General features: G+C 56.7%; 5 protein-coding genes across 5 annotated transcripts; 2 read left to right on the top strand and 3 right to left on the bottom strand.

Annotated features, from left to right (window-relative positions):
- Positions 1-173: 173 nt before the first annotated feature.
- BGZ61DRAFT_456066 (uncharacterized protein) lies at positions 174-1,361 on the top strand. The gene has a single exon (XM_046246455.1). It carries the CDS (start codon positions 668-670, stop codon positions 1,283-1,285), a length of 618 nt encoding a protein of 205 aa, XP_046101478.1. The 5' UTR covers positions 174-667; the 3' UTR covers positions 1,286-1,361.
- A 28-nt stretch (positions 1,362-1,389) lies between these two features.
- BGZ61DRAFT_495941 (beta-xylosidase) lies at positions 1,390-3,003 on the bottom strand (the record flags this gene model as incomplete). The annotated part of the gene is made up of 1 exon (XM_046250958.1): positions 1,390-3,003. The coding sequence occupies one exon, from the start codon at positions 3,001-3,003 to the stop codon at positions 1,390-1,392; it is 1,614 nt and encodes a 537-aa protein (XP_046101477.1).
- Positions 3,004-3,300: 297 nt separating this feature from the next.
- On the bottom strand, positions 3,301-5,424 carry BGZ61DRAFT_480590 (fungal-specific transcription factor domain-containing protein; the record flags this gene model as incomplete). Its single annotated transcript, XM_046249210.1, has 5 exons — positions 3,301-3,516; positions 3,572-3,739; positions 3,790-4,876; positions 4,935-5,305; positions 5,377-5,424. 5 exons carry the CDS (start codon positions 5,422-5,424, stop codon positions 3,301-3,303), a joined length of 1,890 nt encoding a protein of 629 aa, XP_046101476.1.
- A 1,552-nt stretch (positions 5,425-6,976) lies between these two features.
- BGZ61DRAFT_394949 (uncharacterized protein) lies at positions 6,977-13,766 on the top strand. Its single transcript, XM_046242909.1, has 4 exons — positions 6,977-7,065; positions 7,134-7,726; positions 7,797-8,400; positions 8,448-13,766. Exons 1-4 carry the CDS (start codon positions 7,038-7,040, stop codon positions 13,604-13,606), a joined length of 6,384 nt encoding a protein of 2,127 aa, XP_046101475.1. The 5' UTR covers positions 6,977-7,037; the 3' UTR covers positions 13,607-13,766.
- A 457-nt stretch (positions 13,767-14,223) lies between these two features.
- BGZ61DRAFT_534987 (heme peroxidase) lies at positions 14,224-17,735 on the bottom strand (the record flags this gene model as incomplete). The annotated part of the gene is made up of 5 exons (XM_046254218.1): positions 14,224-14,769; positions 14,821-16,886; positions 16,935-17,127; positions 17,176-17,414; positions 17,462-17,735. The coding sequence occupies 5 exons, from the start codon at positions 17,733-17,735 to the stop codon at positions 14,224-14,226; spliced, it is 3,318 nt and encodes a 1,105-aa protein (XP_046101474.1).
- Positions 17,736-19,548: the final 1,813 nt, after the last annotated feature.

Genomic DNA, 19,548 nt, shown 5'->3' with positions numbered 1-19,548 from the left:
CACGCACTAACACGATTGGAGCCTGGGCCGGGCAAACCAGTTTCACAGTCGGTGGCCTCCCAGCGGGCCGCGCGCCGTGATTGGCCGCCTCCACGACCGCCGCCTGTTGTCAGCTGTGCTTGTGTTTCTCAGGGGATCAGCAGAATGCGCCTTCATTGGCGATCGCATGAAGACGACCTAGCAATTATCCCCCGCGCCGTTTCGTCTCGTGTCGTTCCGCCGTGCGGCTCTGCTTTGGTTCAGGGGTAAAAGAAAAAAAAAAACTAATGGGCGGGCGATGGAGGCCTACCTCGGGAATGAAGGGTTTAAGAACCAGCCTCTCCACCCTGCCTCTCTCACGCCTTCAGTTCATCCGCTGCCGTTCCCTTCATTCTCGCTGCCAGGAGCATACCGACCAGTGTACCATTCACTCTTTTTTCTGTTCTTCTCCGCTCAGCCACTCACTGTGCCCTGTACCTTGTTCGCTGCGGCTGGCTCGCGTCTATCTTTGTTCATTCTTTGTCGTGCCAAGCGTAAGCTGCACCTGCACTGCACACCTGCAACCGCCACCTTCATTCAGCGCTCAGCCTGGTCGGACAAGACAAGACATATATAACTGTCACCTCGCCGCCTATTTACGATACCCCCTTCAAATCACATCCTCAATACCTCACCTTCTTCTGCAATCATGAAGTTCTCTGCCATTTCTCCCCTGCTCCTCGCCTTTGCGGGCGTGGCCCTGGGCAGCCTCAACGCCACCACCATCATCGCCGAGATCGCACCCGGCTCCGAGAGCTGCGACGCGGCCAACACGGAATGCCGCACCGCCGCGCAGGCCGGGCCGCTGATCGCCAATGCCATGTGCAAGTACGGCATCTACAACGTCAACCAGATGGCCGCCATCGTCGCCCTCATGGCCTTCGAGTCCGTCGACTTCGCCTACAAGCACAACGTCTCGCCAGGCCGGCCGGGCCAGGGCACCGCCAACATGCAGATGGCCGCCTACAACCTGCTGTACGCCAAGTCGCTGGACGGCGTCAAGGACAAGGTTGCCGACGTCTCCTCGGTCGACGGGCTCTCCGATGACAAGCTCAACGAGATCCTGGCTCTCGTCACCCCCGACGAGTACAACTTTGGCAGCGGCCCTTGGTTCATCACCACTCAGTGCGAGGCCAGCGTTCTCACAGGGCTCGCTACGGACATTGATACCGGCTTCCAGTCCTACATGGATTGCATCGGGACAACCCTCACCGACGAGCGAACAGCGTACTTGACGCGGGCGAAGGAGGCCTTTGGCATCAACTAAGTCAGCCTCAGGGCGTTGGTGGCGATTCTAGTTTAGCAATTTTGTAAAATACCAAAATATATCCTGAATATTTACAGTCTTCATTCTGAACACATGTCCACCACTCAAGGATCATACCGATCCGTGGCATCATGCGCTGGCCGGTAAGTGAAGTAATCAAAAGTAGCCTCGAGCGCCGTTCCATTCAGGTCAGAGCAAGCCATGCCCACAAACGCACCCGTGAAACTCCCATGCGCCTGATGTCCGCCACACTCATCCGAGACTATCGAGGCGTCAAAAACCGGCCCAATCTCCGTCATCTCGCCCCCCTCCAGCCCGTAAGAAAATTGAAGCCGCTGCCCGCGAATCGCCAGAGCCAACTTCACTTTGCCTTCGTTTGGTATCTGGATCGCCTGGCTCCCTGGGGCCTCAAGAGCGCCTTCGGGCCAGGAGGCTTCGGAGCTCATGATGAGCAACTCTCGCTGGCCGTCAGAGTGCGCAGTGACGGTCAGGTAGAAAAAATTAAACCGGCAGTAGTAGGCGGTAAGGCCAGCGAACTGGCGCTCGTCCGACGGCGAGAAGTCGACCACGGTCTCGGCGTCGTACGAAAAGTGCACCTGGCGACGTGCCACCAGCGCTTGCTCGAACCAAGACCCAATAGCCTCACGCCCAATCAAGGACAACTTTCCCCCTTCGCAAGAAAATATCCGCTCGGTTTCGGGTGTTCGAAGCCACTGGAAGTCTTTGTGCAACCCGTTTTCAAACGTGTACTTCTGTTCCGCCCAGTACGAGGCGTCATCCCGGGTACCTGGCAGGCTGACGAAAAGGCTGGGCACCGGGCCGTTCTTGACGTAAAGCCAGTCGTCGTCGCCCCAGTATGCTTCTTGAATTGCCGTCTCGCGCCCTAGGACGCACCGGCGGTTCTGGCCCGTTGGCCGTCCAGTCAGATGAACCAGATAGGTCTTGCCGTCTGGGCTTTCAACAATGTCTCCATGGCCGGACTTTTGCAGGGCTGCAAACGGGGAATCCTTAGCCGTCAGGATATGTTTCTGCGGATGTGTTTCATAAGGGCCCCAAATATCGCGAGATCGGGCCAGTGTGCACGCGTGCTCATATGCTGTGCCTCCCTCAGCCGTCAACAGGTAGTACCAACCATTTCGCTTGTAGAGATGCGGGCCTTCGACAAGCGCCAGGTCCGTTCCCTGGTAGACGTTCTTTTTGGGTCCAACGAGTTTCTCTGCCTTTGGGTCAAACTCCTGCAAGATGATTCCGGCAAAGAGCAGGGGTCGTCGGCGATGGTCCCAGAGCATGTTGACAAACCATTTGCGGCCGTCCTCGTCGTGGAATAATGAAGGATCGAAGCCAGAAGAATTGGCATAGATCGGATCGGACCAAGGTCCCGTGATGGCAGGGGCATGGACAATATAATTGTGGGCGTCTTTGAACGACCCGTCTTTTCGTTTGACGTCTGTGTAGACAAGCCAGAACTTGTCACCATCGTGAGTGAGACATGGAGCCCAGACTCCGCAGCTGTCGGGATCACCACGCATATCAAGCTGGCTCTTGCGATTTAGCGGGCGCACAACCAAGTCCCAGTTGACCAAATCTTTAGAATGGTGAATCTGCACACCGGGGTACCACTCGAAAGTCGAAGTAGCGATGTAGTAGTCATCGTCAACTCTTAGGATTGAGGGATCCGGGTTGAACCCTGGGAGGATGGGATTTCTGGTCAACGACATTGTAGCAACCACCGAGTTTTGAATGTGTAGAGATGTTGCCATGATCCAAGAGCGCATGCCGTGGTTATATGTCCATTATTCAACAAGTCTGCCGCGCGCCAATTTAGCCTAAATCCAACCGACGTCGGATGCGGGGTGGGTGAATGTGGTGGTGATTATTCACGACGCTGTCATGCCACCTATTCTTTGGCCAAACAAAAGAGAGCTGAGTGTATAATTTTACAAATCGTTGAAATCGTCATAGATCGAAATATCGTCAAGTATTCACTGGCTCTCAGTGAGCCTCGTCCCTTCACTTCATTCGTGTGGTACCGTTAGATCAGCTTGAATATCCATGCTTCCGGGAAAGCTCTCCCAAAACCCCTGTGTCGTATCAGCAAATGCGGCATGCATCGTGCTTCCAAATTCCATATTCGTATCAAAAAGGTCAATATCTGCAGGGGAAATAAAGTTTATCCCTTGTGTGTTGAACTCTACCTCGTCCGATCGAGAGACACTCTCGACGTCGGCCATCTACTCTTTGTTAGCCAACGACCACCATGGCAGGCACATTAGATTTGGATCTTACAGAATCGTCATTGCTTTCAATGTCTGGTTGGCGGACAGGATCGGGCTGGAGAGCGCCATAATCAATAATGGCATTGCGCATCTCTCGTCTTTCACTTGGAGTGACGGCCTGGTCGCCCTCAGCCTTGATGCTACTGTAGAAAAGCTGCATTGCCTGAATCTTCTCGCGCTGAACGGAATGTCAGTTTCGAGAAACCCAAAATTGAAGATGGAACAAACCCAAGTATCGGCCATTGGCCAGGCTTGTCTCATGTCCTTCAGGAAGAGGAGACCTTCGACAATCCGCTCGCGGCGGTTCTCAATCTGATTCGGGCTGTCTCCAGGATTGGGAAAGTGGTAAAAATAGAGCAAAGTCCCAACAGCCGTGTAAATGGTAAACCCGATCCAAGGAACGAGGCCACGCAGGAAATAGAGTCCGAATGCTCGTATTTCTTGAAGCATCTCGCAAACTTGTTCAGCAACCTGCACCAGCTCCTTACTTGACCATGTTGACCATTGGTCCCATTCGCGATCTCCAACCCTGGCCTTTTGCATTTCAACTTCTGGCAAGTACGAGCGGTAGAGAAAGATGACGCTCATAAAGTAAATGCAATGCATATAGCAGTATGCCTGGCCCTGATTCGACACGCTATGTGCCCGTAGTATGAAGAGGTCATACTGTAATCTCTTTGGTAATGATTCCTTCCACAAGTTGAGCCGGGAAAGGAGATATTGAAACTCTGACTGGGGTTGCCACGGCGGTTGGTTGGCGTCATGGGATGTGCAAGCCCATTTGGCGACGGCTCCCCAGATGTCCGCGACCCTCATGCTGTGTGCGACGATTCCGAGGCTTCCATGAGTGGCTAGTACCGTATTCTCAGGCCGCGAACCGTCCAACCTCTCGCAGACTACACATTCTCCAAAATTGAAGTTGTCAGAGTGGCAGGGGAGCTGAATGCGCATCTTCTCGGCAGATAGCATCCTGTCACGACCCTTGCCCCCACTAAGCAGACTATCCATGAGGAAGCATGTCCAAGCTGTCCGCCTCTTCTCCTCAGCCTCGATAAAATGGGTACGAGACATGGGCGGAGGAGGCTCTTCGAAGAGACCCAAAACTTGAGCCATTCTCACAGCCATTCCAAGGTACACCCATGCTCGTTTGCCCTCTCCAGCTCCCCAGGAATGTCCCGTGAGCATGAGCAGAACCTGCGCTCTTTGGAGAGTTGGCTGATCCACCAGAGTGAGGACCAAGGTCCGCGCATGGTTGGCAAAGGTGTTGCTCGCCTGGACTTGGCTGGAGTAGCCCGGTGGGGCTGCTTGAGAAAATCTGGATGGAGTCAGCGGCATATTTCGTCGAGTTCGCAGGACACTCCGATGGCACGTACCGAACGGTGATTGCTAGCATTGCCCAGATGAGCAAAGGATCCAGGTTCTTCTCACGCATGCCGATGAGGAGGTTTGGGATATGGTGGAACGACCACTTGTACGAGCAGCGCAGGTAGCTGTTCTTGACCTCATCCGTCAGATATTCGAACGGATCCACGCCTGCCAGGATCTTGGAGCGCGACTCGAGCCACTCATCAGGTCGCGGCCCGTGAAGCTGGGACATTGCTCCGGCGAGCGCAGCTCCATCGCCATCGCGGCCTCGCTCTGTCCTGGGCCGGCGGAAGATGAAGGACGTGCCCTTGGGCGGGAAGATGCACTCATCGCCGCGATCCCGACACCGGTTGCAGGGGGGCCCGCCCGAGTGAATACACTACAGTGCGACAATTAGCGATGGGTCCTCTCCGAGACGGCGGCGGGCACGTGAGGTGTGGAGGGATTCACTTTTCGCTTCGAGGAACGACATGCGCCGCAAGCGATGGACTTCTTCATGCCGGGTCGTGGAGGAGATGAGGAGATTAAACGCCTGGAGTTGAGATACGCTTTGGTGGAGCATGTGGCGGGTGGCCGGCAGCTGGCGCCATCTGGTGGGAGGTAGCTTATCTGAGTGCCGTGTATTGAGTAGTTTGCACTGTATAGGCCATGGCTGGACGCTGAGTGCACAGTGCCATTGCGAGACTGCCACTTCAGAACTCTACACTCTACGGATACATCTGGAAGAGATTATCCGTTTCCAAAGCTGAATAGTCATGGCTTCCTCTTTAATTGTTCAGCCGTACGCAAATCCCGGAGCCAATACTCCTACTGGTGGCCGCCTCAACTGGCACGGGCGTGGGAAAGACGCCTCCCGCGCCGAGGCGTGCGCGAGGTGCCTTGGCAGTTCCTCCTTTTGGGTTACACTCTTCGCCCTATTTAAAGCTGAAACCCGAATTGATCAATCGCGCACGTTTTCGGACGTGTCCAGGTTCGAGGCCCCCGTGGAGAGAGTAAGCCGCTCCACCGGAACGCGCGGCGGGTGTTGCGAGGCTAGCTGAAACTATTGGAAGTATACGGCGGGAAGATCGAGACTATCTAGACCGAGCGTCAGCTGTACAGTTCCGAGTTCCGCAGCATAGGTAGAGTAGAGGATAAGGAATAATCGCAGATGGATCCCGGACTGGAGCACGTCGTCCTCTCAACAAGACATCCCCATATTGCCCCCCTATTGCCATGCGCGGCACCCTTACATTACACCTACAGCTTCGGTCCCAGGAACCATCTGCAGTAGTGGCCGCCGTGCCCCAGCGACCCCGATGCCCCCGTATCGAAATCCTCGAGCTTCTCCACCATCTCAGCCCAGAATCGCCTCGTCCAGCCAGCCACAAGCGTGTCGAGCAGAGACTATTGAGCCGAATTGGGAGAAATGGCGGCCCTGCCAAGCCACCGTTACAGGGAGCCACAGGGAGCTGCAGGGAGCTGCAAGGAGTTTACAGGGCGTTGCAGGGCGTTGCAGGGCGTTGCAGGGAGCCCTGAACCGGTCCAGCTGTCCGCAGGCGGCCCCGCAAATCCACTCCGATAGTGCCCCCAGCTATCGGTTGCTGCTAGCCCGCTTGGGCCGTCTAGTGGTGATGGCTCAGCCATGTTAATCAAGAATGCATCCGCCACTATTGGAAACTTGACTTACATCTGATACATAGTATTTACACTGGCACACTGGCATCCATCTGGGTTAGCCTGCACCATGCCGCTCATATCACACACTCTGGGCCTGCCTGTGGCTGCCTGCCTCGCCAGTGAACGCCCAATCAGGCCATGGCTGTGAGACAGTGGTGGTTCTCAGCTACGACTATGCCACGCCGCTTCACCTTCCAGACTGGTTACGGACGGAACTGCGCGACACAACTGAATTTGCCACTCCTCATCGGCTCCTGGACCGCAAGCCCATTATGCAGGTCCCTGCGTGTGATCTCCCGCCTAGTTGCCAAGAAGTGGAGTTATAACCCATGACCTGCGGCCCTCCCCGGCTTCTCCTCTCTGCCGACAGTACCGACCAGACAACTGCTCAACCATTTATACCCTTCCAACTCCGTCCAAATCTCTGCCTTTTCTCGGCATCCAAGGCGAGTATGCTTGGGCTGCGGAAGACCTTTCACAGTACGTTTCCATTGCCGACCCCCCCTTACATGTTGTGGTATCAAACACTAACTTCTCTCGCAACACAGTCCGGAGAAAGCGCAAGAACTCGAATTCTTCCTCCCTCATATCAGACGTCACCGAGGACGGTTCGTCGTCTCGAGAAGCCATGGAAACCATCCAGAAGGGCTTTTCGGAGCCCTCGCCAGGCTTGACAAATGGCACCACCAAGGCCCAGTCAGTGGCCATCTCCGTCAGTGTCAAGGAGCTCTCCGATGTCGAGAGCGAGACCAAGACCACGGTGGCATCCTCACAATCCTCGCCCATCTCCAGAGCAGTCCCCGCCGATGCTCTCACCGTGACTACCCGCCCTGTGTCCCCTCTCAATGGCTTCACGCGAGTGAGAAAGGTTACCGGGGATGTTGTGGAGTACATCTGCAAGCTCCCTGGCTACAATCCGTCCTTCGTGAAGGAGATGGACTTGCGCTCCTATCTCCAATTCATTTCAGATGAGCGCCTAATCAACATGCCCCGAAGGGGAAGTGACTGGGACCGCGTCCTCAGCACTGCCCAGTTCTTCGGACTCCAAATCTGGTTCTTCGGAGCCAAGATTGAGACCTTTGCATCTGGGTCTCAGGATGCCGCTGCTGCAGCGTTGGCAAGCTGCCAAGTCTTGCTTGATGTATGTTGTTTCCTTCCCATATTACCAGGTTTTTTTGTGTCAACGTAGCATACTGACGTCCTCTCTCCAGATCGGCCATGGACAGGCCAAGGCCCTCGTTCCGACCTTCACTGCCCTCTACGAATTGGCTTTGCTGCTCTCCAACATCCGTCAGATCCGAGACCTAGAGCGCATGCCCCAGAGCATCAAGCAAAAGGCTGCAGACATCTTCTGTGATATGATCCACCTCGTCGGTCACATCGCTTCGCACTACAAGCACAGAATCAGCGGCCTCAAGGCTGGCCAGACCACCACCATCAGCTTTGATAGCGCCTTTGGCCTCCAGATTGATAATGTCTGGCAGTCCAAGAACGCTCTGTGCGACCACGTCTGGTCTCACAGGCTCGGCGACCAAGGGTCCCATCTCAGATGGCTGACCGAGAAGCTTCAGCCTTCGTTTGGGCCTTCCATCAGGAACACTGTGTATGACGAGGTGCTGGAGCAGCTCGACCGCTCTGAGGACACCTGCAGCTGGATCAAGGATACCTTGGTTCAGTTCTTTGACAGCAATGAGCAGGTGCTCAGCATCACTGGTTCTAAAGGCGTTGGCAAGACTGTGCTCGCTGAATGGGTTCAAGAGAGGCTAGCTCGCCCCCTCGACCACAGGTCTTATGCCGTTCTGACCTACAACTTCCGTGAGTATCCAGCCTCAATTTTGGTTTCCAATACTAACATGATTCAGCTTATGACTCGGTCAAGGAGGCCACCTCTATGGCTTTTGTGAAGAGTATCCTCTTCCAGTTGCTCGAGCGCAACGTCGGCGATGTTGTACTCTACGGCGAGCTTGTCCGAGCCTTCCGCGAAGACTCCAAGCGCCACGACGCTGGCAAGCTCGAAGACGCTCTTTGGCAGATTCTTCATTCCAGCCTCAAGGCGTCGGAGCATGGCGATGCATCCATCGTCATCATGACTGATGGCTGTGATGATACATCTATCGGTGCCGACAAGGCGCTCGGCTTCCACAAGAAGCTGCGAGAGTGCGTGTCCAAGCTGTCGCGCACCAGGGTCATCACCTTCTCCCGGCCCATCTCGCACCTGAGCGACAAGTGCAAGCATCTCTCCATCACCAAGGCGCACGTCAACGATGATATCAGAGTCCACCTTCGCCAGACTCTCTCCGGGTGTTACCACGGAATGGAGTTCGAAGAGTCCGAGAAGCTCATGGATGACCTTGTGGCCAAGGCCAACGGCAACTTCTTGTGGGCATTCTACGCTGCTCGCCTTTTGGTCAAGGAAGAATCGTGTGAATCGTTCCGGGCCGCTGCTAGGTCCATTTCCCCCGACGTTCCCACCATCCTCCGCGATGTTGTGGGCAAGCTGAACCTGAAGCACAACGAGCTCCTGCAGCATCTCCTGTCCTTCATGCTCGTCACTTCCGAGCCCTTCTCAGTAGTCGAGGCCGCCGAGCTTCTCGCCACTGATCTTCACAAGCACGCCATGGCCGCTTCCGCGGTCAACATCTTCAAGATCGTCTCCCAGCAGTGCGGCGACTTGGTCGTCATCCGCGGCGGCCGGCTGCATTTCCGCAGCCCCGTCGTCCGCGCGCACATGCACTCTCTGCTGGGAAAGTCGCTGCTGTCGGCGAATGACGCCCACTTGCAGCTGACGCTGCGAATGCTTCTGTATGCTCGCTTGAACTTGGACATGGACCAGGAGCTCTTGACCGAGGAGCTTGCGGACGAGGCTGTCGATGCTGTCCTCAACTCGCATCGCTTCTTGGGATATGTCATGAGAAACTGGATGGTTCACTTCCGACTGTCTGGTCTCGTCGACTCAAAGGGCCATGTCCAGCTCGCCAAGGGCTTCCGCGAGATCTTCCCCGAGTCTCTCATGTTCGGTCTGCTCGAGAGATCATGCTGGCGCCGACACCACGCTGGCCAGGAGATGCTCGACCTCCACGAGCTTGCCCTCAAGGTCCGAGAGACTTGCTTCGGCAAGGAGCACATCACCGTCCTCCAGACCCTCATCACTCTCGGCCATGTCCATGTCACCATTTCTGACTCTCCCGTTTGCGGAGCTGGTTACTTCTACCGCGCCGTCAAGCTTGGTCAGGTCATTCTGTCCAGCACCAGCACCATTGTCGCTGCTTGCACCACTCTTTTCCTGACCTGGACGGAGACCATTGTCATCACCAAGCGCACCGAAATCATCACTTGTCGTGAGGAGATGATTCGTGTCATGATCACGATCTGCAAGCACAGGCACGGTTCCTCCAGCGACGAGGTGATTTCATGGTACAGGATCCTAGCCAAGTTCTACATTGATATCCATGAAGAGCACCACGCCACGGTCATCTACAAAGAGCTCTACCAGATCATCATCATTCGATTTGGCAAAGGCTCCGGCCCAGCCAAGGAAATGGGCGCCTTCTTCGGAAACCTGGACATTGTTCTCAAGGGCCAAGACGCTGAGGAGAACATCGGAGAGCTGGAGGACCTCATCTTCGAGACTAGCGAAGAGCTCGAGGTTACTGATCAGCTTTGCATTCGCATGCTGATTCGACTGGCTCGTTCGTACGTCGTCTGCGGCAAGTTCTACCTCGCCGAGAGGCTTTACCTCAGCCTCTGGCGTCGCATCTGCATCATTTCCCGTGTCAATGTCAGCCTGGAAGTGCACATCGCCAGAATCCAGATCGCTCTGGCGTACGTCGTGTTCCTGCGCGAGATGAAGCGTATCGAGGAGGCTACCACCATTCTCATCTGTCTTTGGGCCGAGTACGAGCACCACGTCTGCGAGGTCGAGACCCTCATCATCCTGATCAGAGAGATTGGAACTGTGTGCAGGTCCTTCGGGCTACTGGACATTACCATTTCGATCCTCATCAAGGTCTTTGGATGGTTCAAGGACCACGGCCGACACGATGATGACGAGGCTCAGCAAACCACCATCATCATCACCGAGGTGGTGGAAGAAATCACGGAGACCACCATCACGGAGAAGACTACGACCACGACCACCACCGAGGTCACGGAGACTATTGTCAAGGAGATCTTTGAGAGGCACTTTACCCGCTGCAAGAAGACCACGGTTGACCACGCCTTCTTCTCTTCCTGCATGGCCCTGATCGCCATCTACATCAAGAACGCAAACTGGGCGCAGGCCGAGATCATCATCACGAGGACTCTCGAGATCACCTGGAAGGCCATTCTCACTACCGACGTCAAGATCACCCTCTGCGAGCATTGGATCAAGGAGACCATCCTCGTAGCCCGTCGCCTGGCCCACTGCCATCACCGCCGAGGCTTCTTTGAGCAGGCTGAGCACATCCACCTGCGTATTTACTACGCCTGCCTGGCCTCCTGCAAGCTCGACGATGAGGTCCTGGAGGAAGCCATCTGTGTTCTGGTCGAGTTCTACGAGGAGCACCACCGCCACGAAAAGGTCATTGAGATCTACATCGAAGTCCTGGGCAGATACCGCAAGCACCTCGGCCACGGCCACCACCTAACCATCAAGATGCTGTACAAGCTCGGAGGCCATTGCCACATGCTGGGCCACAAGGACGCGTACGAGTACTATCTCGAGATTGTCACTATTCTCAACAAGGGCATCAATCACTGCCACCACGACGCGTTCGAGGCTGCCATGTTCCTCTGCCGCCACTACCACCATCGCAAGATGTGGATTGAGCTGCGCCAAATCTGCGTGGTTCTCTGGGACACTGTCGTTCACCACCACAGCGATTGCGTTCTTAGCGAGGAGATCATCATCGAGCTCTACGAGAAGTACGTCTACGTGCTGGAGTTCCATGCCAAGGTCGAGTTCTCTGTCCTCTACGAGATCTGTGTCCAGTACAAGAAGGTCGTAACTGTCATCTGCGGTGGCGACTCGTCGGCCTTTATCCTGGCACTCATCGCGCTCGCCGAGATGTGTGAGAAGCACGAGGAGCACTACCACGAGTCGGTCACCATCTACGAGGAGGTCATCAAGCGTACGACGACGACGAAGACGACCACTACTACCGTGACTGAGCGGACTGTCCACACTGTCAAGAAGCGGTTGTCCAGGATGTACGTTCAAATCATCACCACGGGCAAGGGCGGACACGGACACGGCAAGCATCTGCCTCTCGACCGTGCCATCCAGGTCTGCATCGAGACGTACATGCATCTCAAGATCGAGTTGGGCTGCTGGCACGAGTCGACGTTGCTGGTGCTCAGGGACATTGTCATCCTGTACCAGAAGATCGGTACGAAGGAGGCTCACCTGCGCATCATTGAGCTGCTGCAGATCTCCGTCACGGAAATCATCACGACGCTGACGGTGACTGTGAGTCTCTTCCACGCCGCCATCTCGCTGGCTTCCATCTACGTGCACGCCGGCCTGGTCAAGGAGGGACACGAGCTGCTTCGCCAGTTCCGCCATCTCATCATCTTCCGAGGAGACATGCCGTGCACCGACATCACGCTGAAGCTAGACGCCCATGTCAGCAAAGTCGTCTTCGTGTTCCTGATTGCGTTCGAGCAGGTGCTCTACGGCGAGGAGTGCGTCACCTCGTACACGGAGATCATGGCCAACATCATCTTCGAGTCGGTTCTGTACGAGGAGTACACCCGCGTCATCACGCACGAGACGAACCTGGAGATCATCATGGAGTGCGGCGCCAAGTTGCGGTGCTTCTGGGAGGAGACCAAGCGCCACCATCTCATCGTCACGCTCGACGCCAAGCTCTTTGGCATGTTCAAGAAGAAGTACGAGGTCTACTTCAAGTCCACCAGCGACAAGCACATCCACATCTTCTACGTAGCACTGCTGCTCGAGCTCAACAAGGACCGCGGCGCAACCAAGCTGGACTTTGCAACTCTCGCCTGCAAGGCTGGCAACGACCGCGTGAAGCGGCTGCTGGACGAGGGAGACTTCCACTCGGCTCACCAGGTCGCCCACTGCGTCTTCCACTTCGCCAGCGCGCAGAAGCTCTACCACCGGCGCAGCTGCATCCAGCTCGGCTACAAGCTGGCCGAGTTCATGGCGGGCATTGACGTGCCGCACCCGCGACTCCCCAAGGAAGACGCTCTTCACAAGAGCATGCTGGCGACGTCGCGCGAGATCATGGCGAATGTTCTGGATGCCTTCCGCGTGGCCAACATCGACATCATCACCCTGCGCTTCGCCGACGTGGCCGGCCTGATCCGCCTCCTTGGCGCCCAGGGCAACTATGGCGAGCTGGAGACGGTTCTCGCCCGTCTCTGGCGGTCTCGCGAGGCGGTGCAGAAGACCCGTGGCTGGTCGCCCGAAGTCGTGCTCAACATTGGCAAGATGCTGGTGCACGCGCAGTACGCAAACAAGCACGTCAGGGAGGCCATCGACACGGCCGAGCTCATCTCTTACAACTTGCGCCGTGGTCGTAGCCGCCTCGATGAGCAGACTCTCGATGTGTCTCGACTCCTGGCCAGTCTCTACGCTTCCAGGAACCGTCCATCCAACGCCATGGCCGTCCACGAGGCCGTGCTGCGCGAGATCAGCTCAGCCTTCCACAAGCCCGACGGCAGCGGCGGCTATCCGGACCGCACTCGTCTCACCGGCGAGGCCAGGCTGCATCTGGAGCTGCTAAAGGCGGCCCATCACCAGATGCAGGGCCAGTGGACCAAGTCGATCGGCGAGATCAGCGACCTGTACACCCGCCTCAAGAAGGGCCTGCAGCTCGAGGTCCCGGCGTTCGACCAGTGGGCGAGCAGCGGCGGCGACAAGTCTCTCGATGGCAAGTATCTTGCGCCCCGAGATTGGAAGCTGAAGGGAGACGTCAACGATTCCGTGGTGTACAAGGGACCGATTTGCAAACTCCCTGTGGCTGGTGGCTTTGATGTCATCCACTCTGCCAGGGAGTGGTGGTTGGTGTATTGATGACTTGGACTGGAAATGGTGTGAAGGTGTAATGATCAGCTGTGAAATGCTTGTATACGCTCCCTGTAGTATTCTCCTTTGTCATGGGTTATGGGTTTCGGGGTTATAATTCGGTAAAATAATGGTTCTATAGTTGGTTATGTTAATATTAAATGTCAGGTTAATATTGCATCATCGCTCAGCGTCCAAGTGATTGTTCAGTTATTGGTGGATGGCTCAAGTTCGGGCTTGCGACCAAGATCCAACCAACTAACACCGGCTCGACACATGGAGAGATCTATGTGGTTTCTTTTCGACTTTACTTGACGTCATCAAATAGATCAAGGCCATGCATTGGTCACAAATAATAGCACACATTTAGCACTACACCCAGTACTAGAAGATGCAATGGCTGAGCAGTAGGGTTGTTGCACCCTTTGCCTCAACTTTTCAATTCAACCCTTCTATCTTCATAGATCACGAATGAACAGTCACAGAAGTAGACAAGGCTCACATAGAAATCACAAACATATATCGCAAGACAAAAGTGGTATTAATTGGCACAGTGATATCAATAAGCAATCTCAGAGAGGCATCCTCCCCGGCCTCCAGGTATCCCTCATCATTAACTCTCAAACTTATTCGTCCCACGTAACCTTCATGGCGGTAGGGAACGGCCACAGGCTGCTCCATTCCTCGTTCATATACACACTGGTGTTGCCGTTCACCTTCTTCATCTCGCCCTGGGGTCCAGCCGCGCGCTTCAGGCCCTTCTTGCGGAAGACGGTGCGGAAGAGCTCCGTCAGGGCAATGTGGCTGACTTCACGGCTGAGGTCGGTGTGGGCACTGAGGCCAGAATGGATGTATGAATCCAGAGGTCGCTTGGGGTCGACGACGTCGGGGCTGGGGAAGTGGGCGGCGTTCTTGGCGGCGGACGTGAAGGAGACGAAGACCTTGTCGCCGGCCTGGATGTTCACCTTGCAGCCGTCATCCTCGGCAATGACATCGGATGACACGGCCTCGCGGTGAAGGCCCAGACCACCGGCCATGCGAACACCCTCCATGGCGTATCCAAGGAGGAGAGCGTCAGTCTCGGCGCCAGACTCCAGCAGAGCAATGCGGTGGAGCTCAGCACGGTATTGCTCACCAGCAGGTGACAGATACCAGTCGACAGATTGGGCAAACTAGCATGGCTTGTTAGCAAGTAAAGGTGTACCTGAGACAATTCAACTTACCGCCTGTCCCTGATTAGGCACCATGGCGCCGGCAGTAGGCAAGATCTGACTCCAGACAATGTCATCAGTGCTCAGACCCTCCTTCTTGAGGCACTTGGCCAAGCTAACACCATACGATGCCAGAGGATCACTCTTATCCTGCTTAGTGAAGAATCCACTCATGCCTAGGGTAGTAGCCAGCTTGACGTTCATCTCGATGACCTTGCCCAACTGGGTAGCCACCTGCTTGGCCTGCTGGCGGAGAGGGAACAACTCGACGGGGTCAACGCTGCAGAAGACACTGAGGTAGACGACAGCCAGAGCCATATACAGCTCCTGCTCCGAGTAGACGCCCTTGGGGTTCTGATTCGTCTTGAGAGGGAGGTTGAACACCCGCGAGACGAAATGAGTGTGAGCCATGTTACCAACATCGCGGACAATGTCGACATATGTCTTGGTGCCCAGCTTGTACGACTTCTCAGCGAGGAGCCTCTGTCCAATCATGGAGTAGAAAGACCGGACGGAAGTCTTCCAGTTCTCCTTGGAAAGCAGCACGCTCAGGCACTTCTGCTGCTGAGCCTGGAAATCAGCTTCGCCCGAGAGCACAAAGGCACGGCCGCCCTCGCCCATGAGGTGGCCGAGGCCGTCCTGCCACGAAACGCGGTACTTGTCCTGCTTGGTCAGGATGTGCTTGGCGCCGCCAAACGAGGTGATGGTGACGGGGGGCGCGGCGAAGACCGGGCGGTCGAAGCTGAAGCGCTCGACGCGCTTCAGGTCCGTCAGAATGGTGTGGTTCTCCGACGGGATGACCATGGGGTAGTGGGCATAGACGGAGTTGTCCTTGAAGTGGTTGGGAAAGGCGCGCAGGAAGAGCTTGTAGAAGACACATCCGTGGTTTACGTCGAGGTCGTAGCTGACCTCCTTGAAGCCCCAGTTGGTCAGGTAGCGAGGGTTGTAGTCGGTGGTGTAGTAGCGATCGCCACGCACCAGGGCCACGGCGTCGGACAAGACGACACGGGAGATGGTGTAAGTAGGGGCAATGCCAACGCCAGGAGCCATCGGGGTCTTGGCCTCCTCGGCGACGATGCCGGGGTACAGCTCGACGTTGTCGGGGTGCTGGTAGAGGTGGCGAAGCGAGTCTGCGACTTCGGGATCGGAGTTGATATCTTCAAAGGTCTCGTAGGCCTTCAAGCCGAAGTGCTTGCGGAACTCGTTCAGACCGGCCAGGTTCCACTTGCGGCCTCGAATGATGCCCAGCATCTCGACGGGCTTCATCACTCGGGGAACGTTGCGGGCGCCGAAAGCACCGCCGGGCTGCTCGATGGCAGTAGCAAGGGCTTCGACGAGCTCGTCGTCGTTGAACTTCCCATCGGGGCCGCGCTTCATGCCGCCAAAGACACGCTCGCCGGGGTCCTTGGCGACCGACATCTCGAACTTCTTGATGGCCATCATCATGACCTGGAAGTTCATGGGCCCGTAGTTGTCGCCCAGCAGCTCCTTGTAAAAGTCCTGGATCCACTTGTCGTCGGCGTCGGAGATGCACGAGTGCCAGCGGTAGCAGAGGTTGAACTCGGCGGAGACGATGTTGCCGGTTCCGGCTTCGGATCCCTCCTTGGTCCCCATGGAGACGCCCATCTCCTGTCTGGGGTCGAGCGTCCAGGTGGTGTCGCAGCGGTTGAGGTTGATGATGTTGCGGACGTAGTCAATCAGGGTGATGTTGATGTACAGACCACAGGTGACCAGGCGCGCAGTCTGGAAGAGCTCCTCGTCGTATTTTGCCCAGGCGACGGCGGCAGCCTCCTCGGGGAGGTCCTTGGAGGGCTTGGTGAATCGGCCGCCCTCGTTGATATCGGCCAGGTTGGCGGCGATGTGGTTGTGGAAGCGGTTGAACATGATGAGGATGATGCAGACACCAGGAGGATTCCCAATCAGACGCCGGTCGGCGAAGCAATCGGCCTTGAGCATTCCGCCCTTGAAAGTTCGGACCGAGTCGCAGGCCTCCTTGGAGCAGCCATACAACGGAGCCAGATCCAGATATGAGGAGGAGTCGTTCTGGTTGGGGTCTGTAGAGTTCGTCCAGAAGAGGTCTGACACAGTTAGCGGGTGCAGAATAAGTCAGGACGATTCCCACTCACCATGGATAATGATGGTGGCCCAGTACCACAGAATGCTGGAGACCTTGTTGGGGTTCTCCTTGAACTCGCCTCTGGCCATGACGGCCTCATAGACGGCCTCGGGGTCTGGCTGCGCGCCGAGCTGCAGGTTCTTGGGCTTGCAGGACCGCGAATACGGCGTCTTGGCCGCCCCCATCCTGGGATAGTAGGGGTTCTTCGCACGTTAGCTCATAGCCTGCGATGCATCCAGCGGGGGTCTTACGTTGTTGGAGCCGTCGGGCTGGCGGAAGCGGTACGCGTCGCCCATGAAGAGCATCGGCGGGTGGTCCAGCGAGTTCCACAGCTGGTCGATGAAGCTGTTGGTGAGGGCCTCCTGGACCTTGGAGTGGTCCGAAAGCCCGGCGACGATCTGGATGGTCCTCTCCATGATCATGGTCTTGTCGTCGACCTGGGTCTCGCCCTTGACCTTGTGGGACACGATCTCGAGGAGAGTTTTGAAATCTAGTCCTGTCAGCGTGTCCTCGTTGCCTGCAAGGTAGAGTACATACCCTTCATGGAAAGACGGCGGATGTCCTCCTTCAGGCCCGGTCGCTTCACCACGGTGAGATAGGTGCCATCGCCGCTCTGCGTGGGCAGCGGCCGCTTAGACGCCAGACGAAGCTTCTTGAAGCTCGCGAGCGCGCCATCCTTCTTGGCCTTGGGCACCGGCTTCGCCTTGGGTGCGATATACGTCGACCTCGTGGCGGGCGACTTCTCGTTGGGCACGCTGCTTCCCTGGCCGTTGGCACTGCCATTCTTGGTTTGCGACCCGTTTGACGACATCATGTCTACAGCTTCCTCTGAGACGGCGGTTGGGGAGAGTTAAGTCGAGGTGACACATACACCCCGAGTTGAGGGGGCAGACGTCCGTCTTATCATGCAGATCCAGACCACGCAGCCATGGGCTTGCCTCCGTCATGGCCTCTTGCGAGGAGGCAAACCTAGCGCGGCGGCGTGTGAGACACGGCATCTCACTAACGTGTGCCAGTGGCTCGCTCAACCTTGGGCCACCGTCGTCAATGGCACCTGTTCCCGCGTCCCCGACCCGCTTCGATGCGCAAGGGAGCAGAGGGCGCGGTGGTTGGACGGGCGGCTGGCGTGGCACGGCCGTGGTTGCTTTTCGTGATCAACACCATGGCTCAATAGTGGTGTCTTTGATCTGTTGCGGCGGGACCAATCACGGCGTCGGGCTTGCGGAGTCGGTCTAGCACGAAATGATATGTGTTGGGCGATGACCATTGGGAGATGACCATTGTGTCGAGCTCCGTTGGCTGCATCTGTCAAGGTCGCTGTGAAAGCCTGACCGTCTGCATCGCTTGGCGTCGTCTTCTCGCTGTTGACTGGAAGCGTCCGGCCACAACCTGCTCGTGCGAAGCTGAATAATGCATATGATGCCGCTCTACCAAACACACCAGCCGTGAACTGTGCTTCCAGCCGTCACACCGCAGGCTGTTGAGCACCCGTCCCATGCACTGGTGCCCCCTCACCATGTCTTGGATGCGGGCTGCTGGTCTCTCCACGATGGTTGCAAGCCAATCAGACAGGAGACATGGCTGGCCACCACCAGCCAAAGCTGTCCAACGCCGTGTTCGAAGACCTAATTGGAGTCCACGATAGGTGTGTGACGGGGCCAGGGTGTCCCCGGTGCGTCCGCTCGTCTCGCTCGAGATGTGGCGCCTGCTGGCGTCCAAGACGAGGGTCTCTAGAGTGTCTGGGGGCCTCAAGAAGGTTCGATCTGCATTCACCTAAACGCCACGGGAAAAGCAACCCCAGGCTTGTCGACTAGTTCCATCAGCCATCATGTGCGTCAACACCTGAGCCAGAGATGCTCTCGGCAACTGGCGGTCAAGATGCCTTGGCTAGAGAGGAGTGTATATCTGCCAGCCGAGAACCTGGGGCGTACATAGGAGCGAGTTACCCACGATGGTCGGCTCGTTCTAGAAACACATTGTGTGCCAATACTCAGTCCATCTCAGACACCAGAAATGATCCAATTCCCCCTGTCTGAGCATAATCTCCAATCGGCACTCAGGCGTCAACAATTGGCCTCCCCCAGCGGAATCATCCCCCTCCCTTCAACCCGCCTCTTGGCCCTGTCCCGTCCGGACGTCCGTCCACACCACCAAGATTCAAACCTCCGCGATTGGAAGGGAGCGAAAACACTACGGACCGAGCCGCCCTCCAGTCTTCCAGGCTAAGATGACGACCACCTGAGCCAAGGTTAGGCTGGGGCGGGGACACCCAGGCCTGAGTTGCTCCTAGCCCTCGGGCTTCCCCATCCCGGTGACACGGTGCAATTCGTGCAATTCCATGGCCAAAAGCAACCCGGCAGTCGTCCACTCCGCCTAGCACGGCAATTGGGCCCTTTGACAACCCGTCCACATTGATCTTCTCGCCTGGCCCACTCGGTGCAATTAGCCTGGTCGATCCCGCGCGCCACTACCAGCCCGTCCAGACGGCCGCCCGCCCCCGGTCGAGATGGACACGGCCGGGCCTCAACTGAGACATGGCCCAGGGTGCTTCCTGCATGCGAGTCCCTTGGGCGCTTCTGCCTCGGAAATGCCCGCGCCGCAATTGGACGCTGGCTGCTTCTCGG

The sequence above is a fragment of the Ilyonectria robusta genome, assembly GCF_021365365.1.
Source record: "Ilyonectria robusta strain PMI_751 chromosome Unknown BGZ61scaffold_16, whole genome shotgun sequence".
NCBI lineage: Eukaryota > Fungi > Ascomycota > Sordariomycetes > Hypocreales > Nectriaceae > Ilyonectria > Ilyonectria robusta.
Note: the sequence above shows the minus strand (reverse complement) of the source record. Positions and strands in the feature narration are given on the sequence as shown.

Bases quoted from the DNA above. Each gene is read 5' to 3' on its own strand.
- BGZ61DRAFT_456066 (XM_046246455.1), top strand. From the start codon at position 668: ATGAAGTTCTCTGCCATTTCTCCCCTGCTCCTCGCCTTTGCGGGCGTG.
- BGZ61DRAFT_394949 (XM_046242909.1), top strand. From the start codon at position 7,038: ATGCTTGGGCTGCGGAAGACCTTTCACA. The intron at 7,066-7,133 runs GTACGTTTCCAT...CTCGCAACACAG, and splicing joins GCTGCGGAAGACCTTTCACA to TCCGGAGAAAGCGCAAGAAC. The intron at 8,401-8,447 runs GTGAGTATCCAG...AACATGATTCAG, and splicing joins CGTTCTGACCTACAACTTCC to CTTATGACTCGGTCAAGGAG.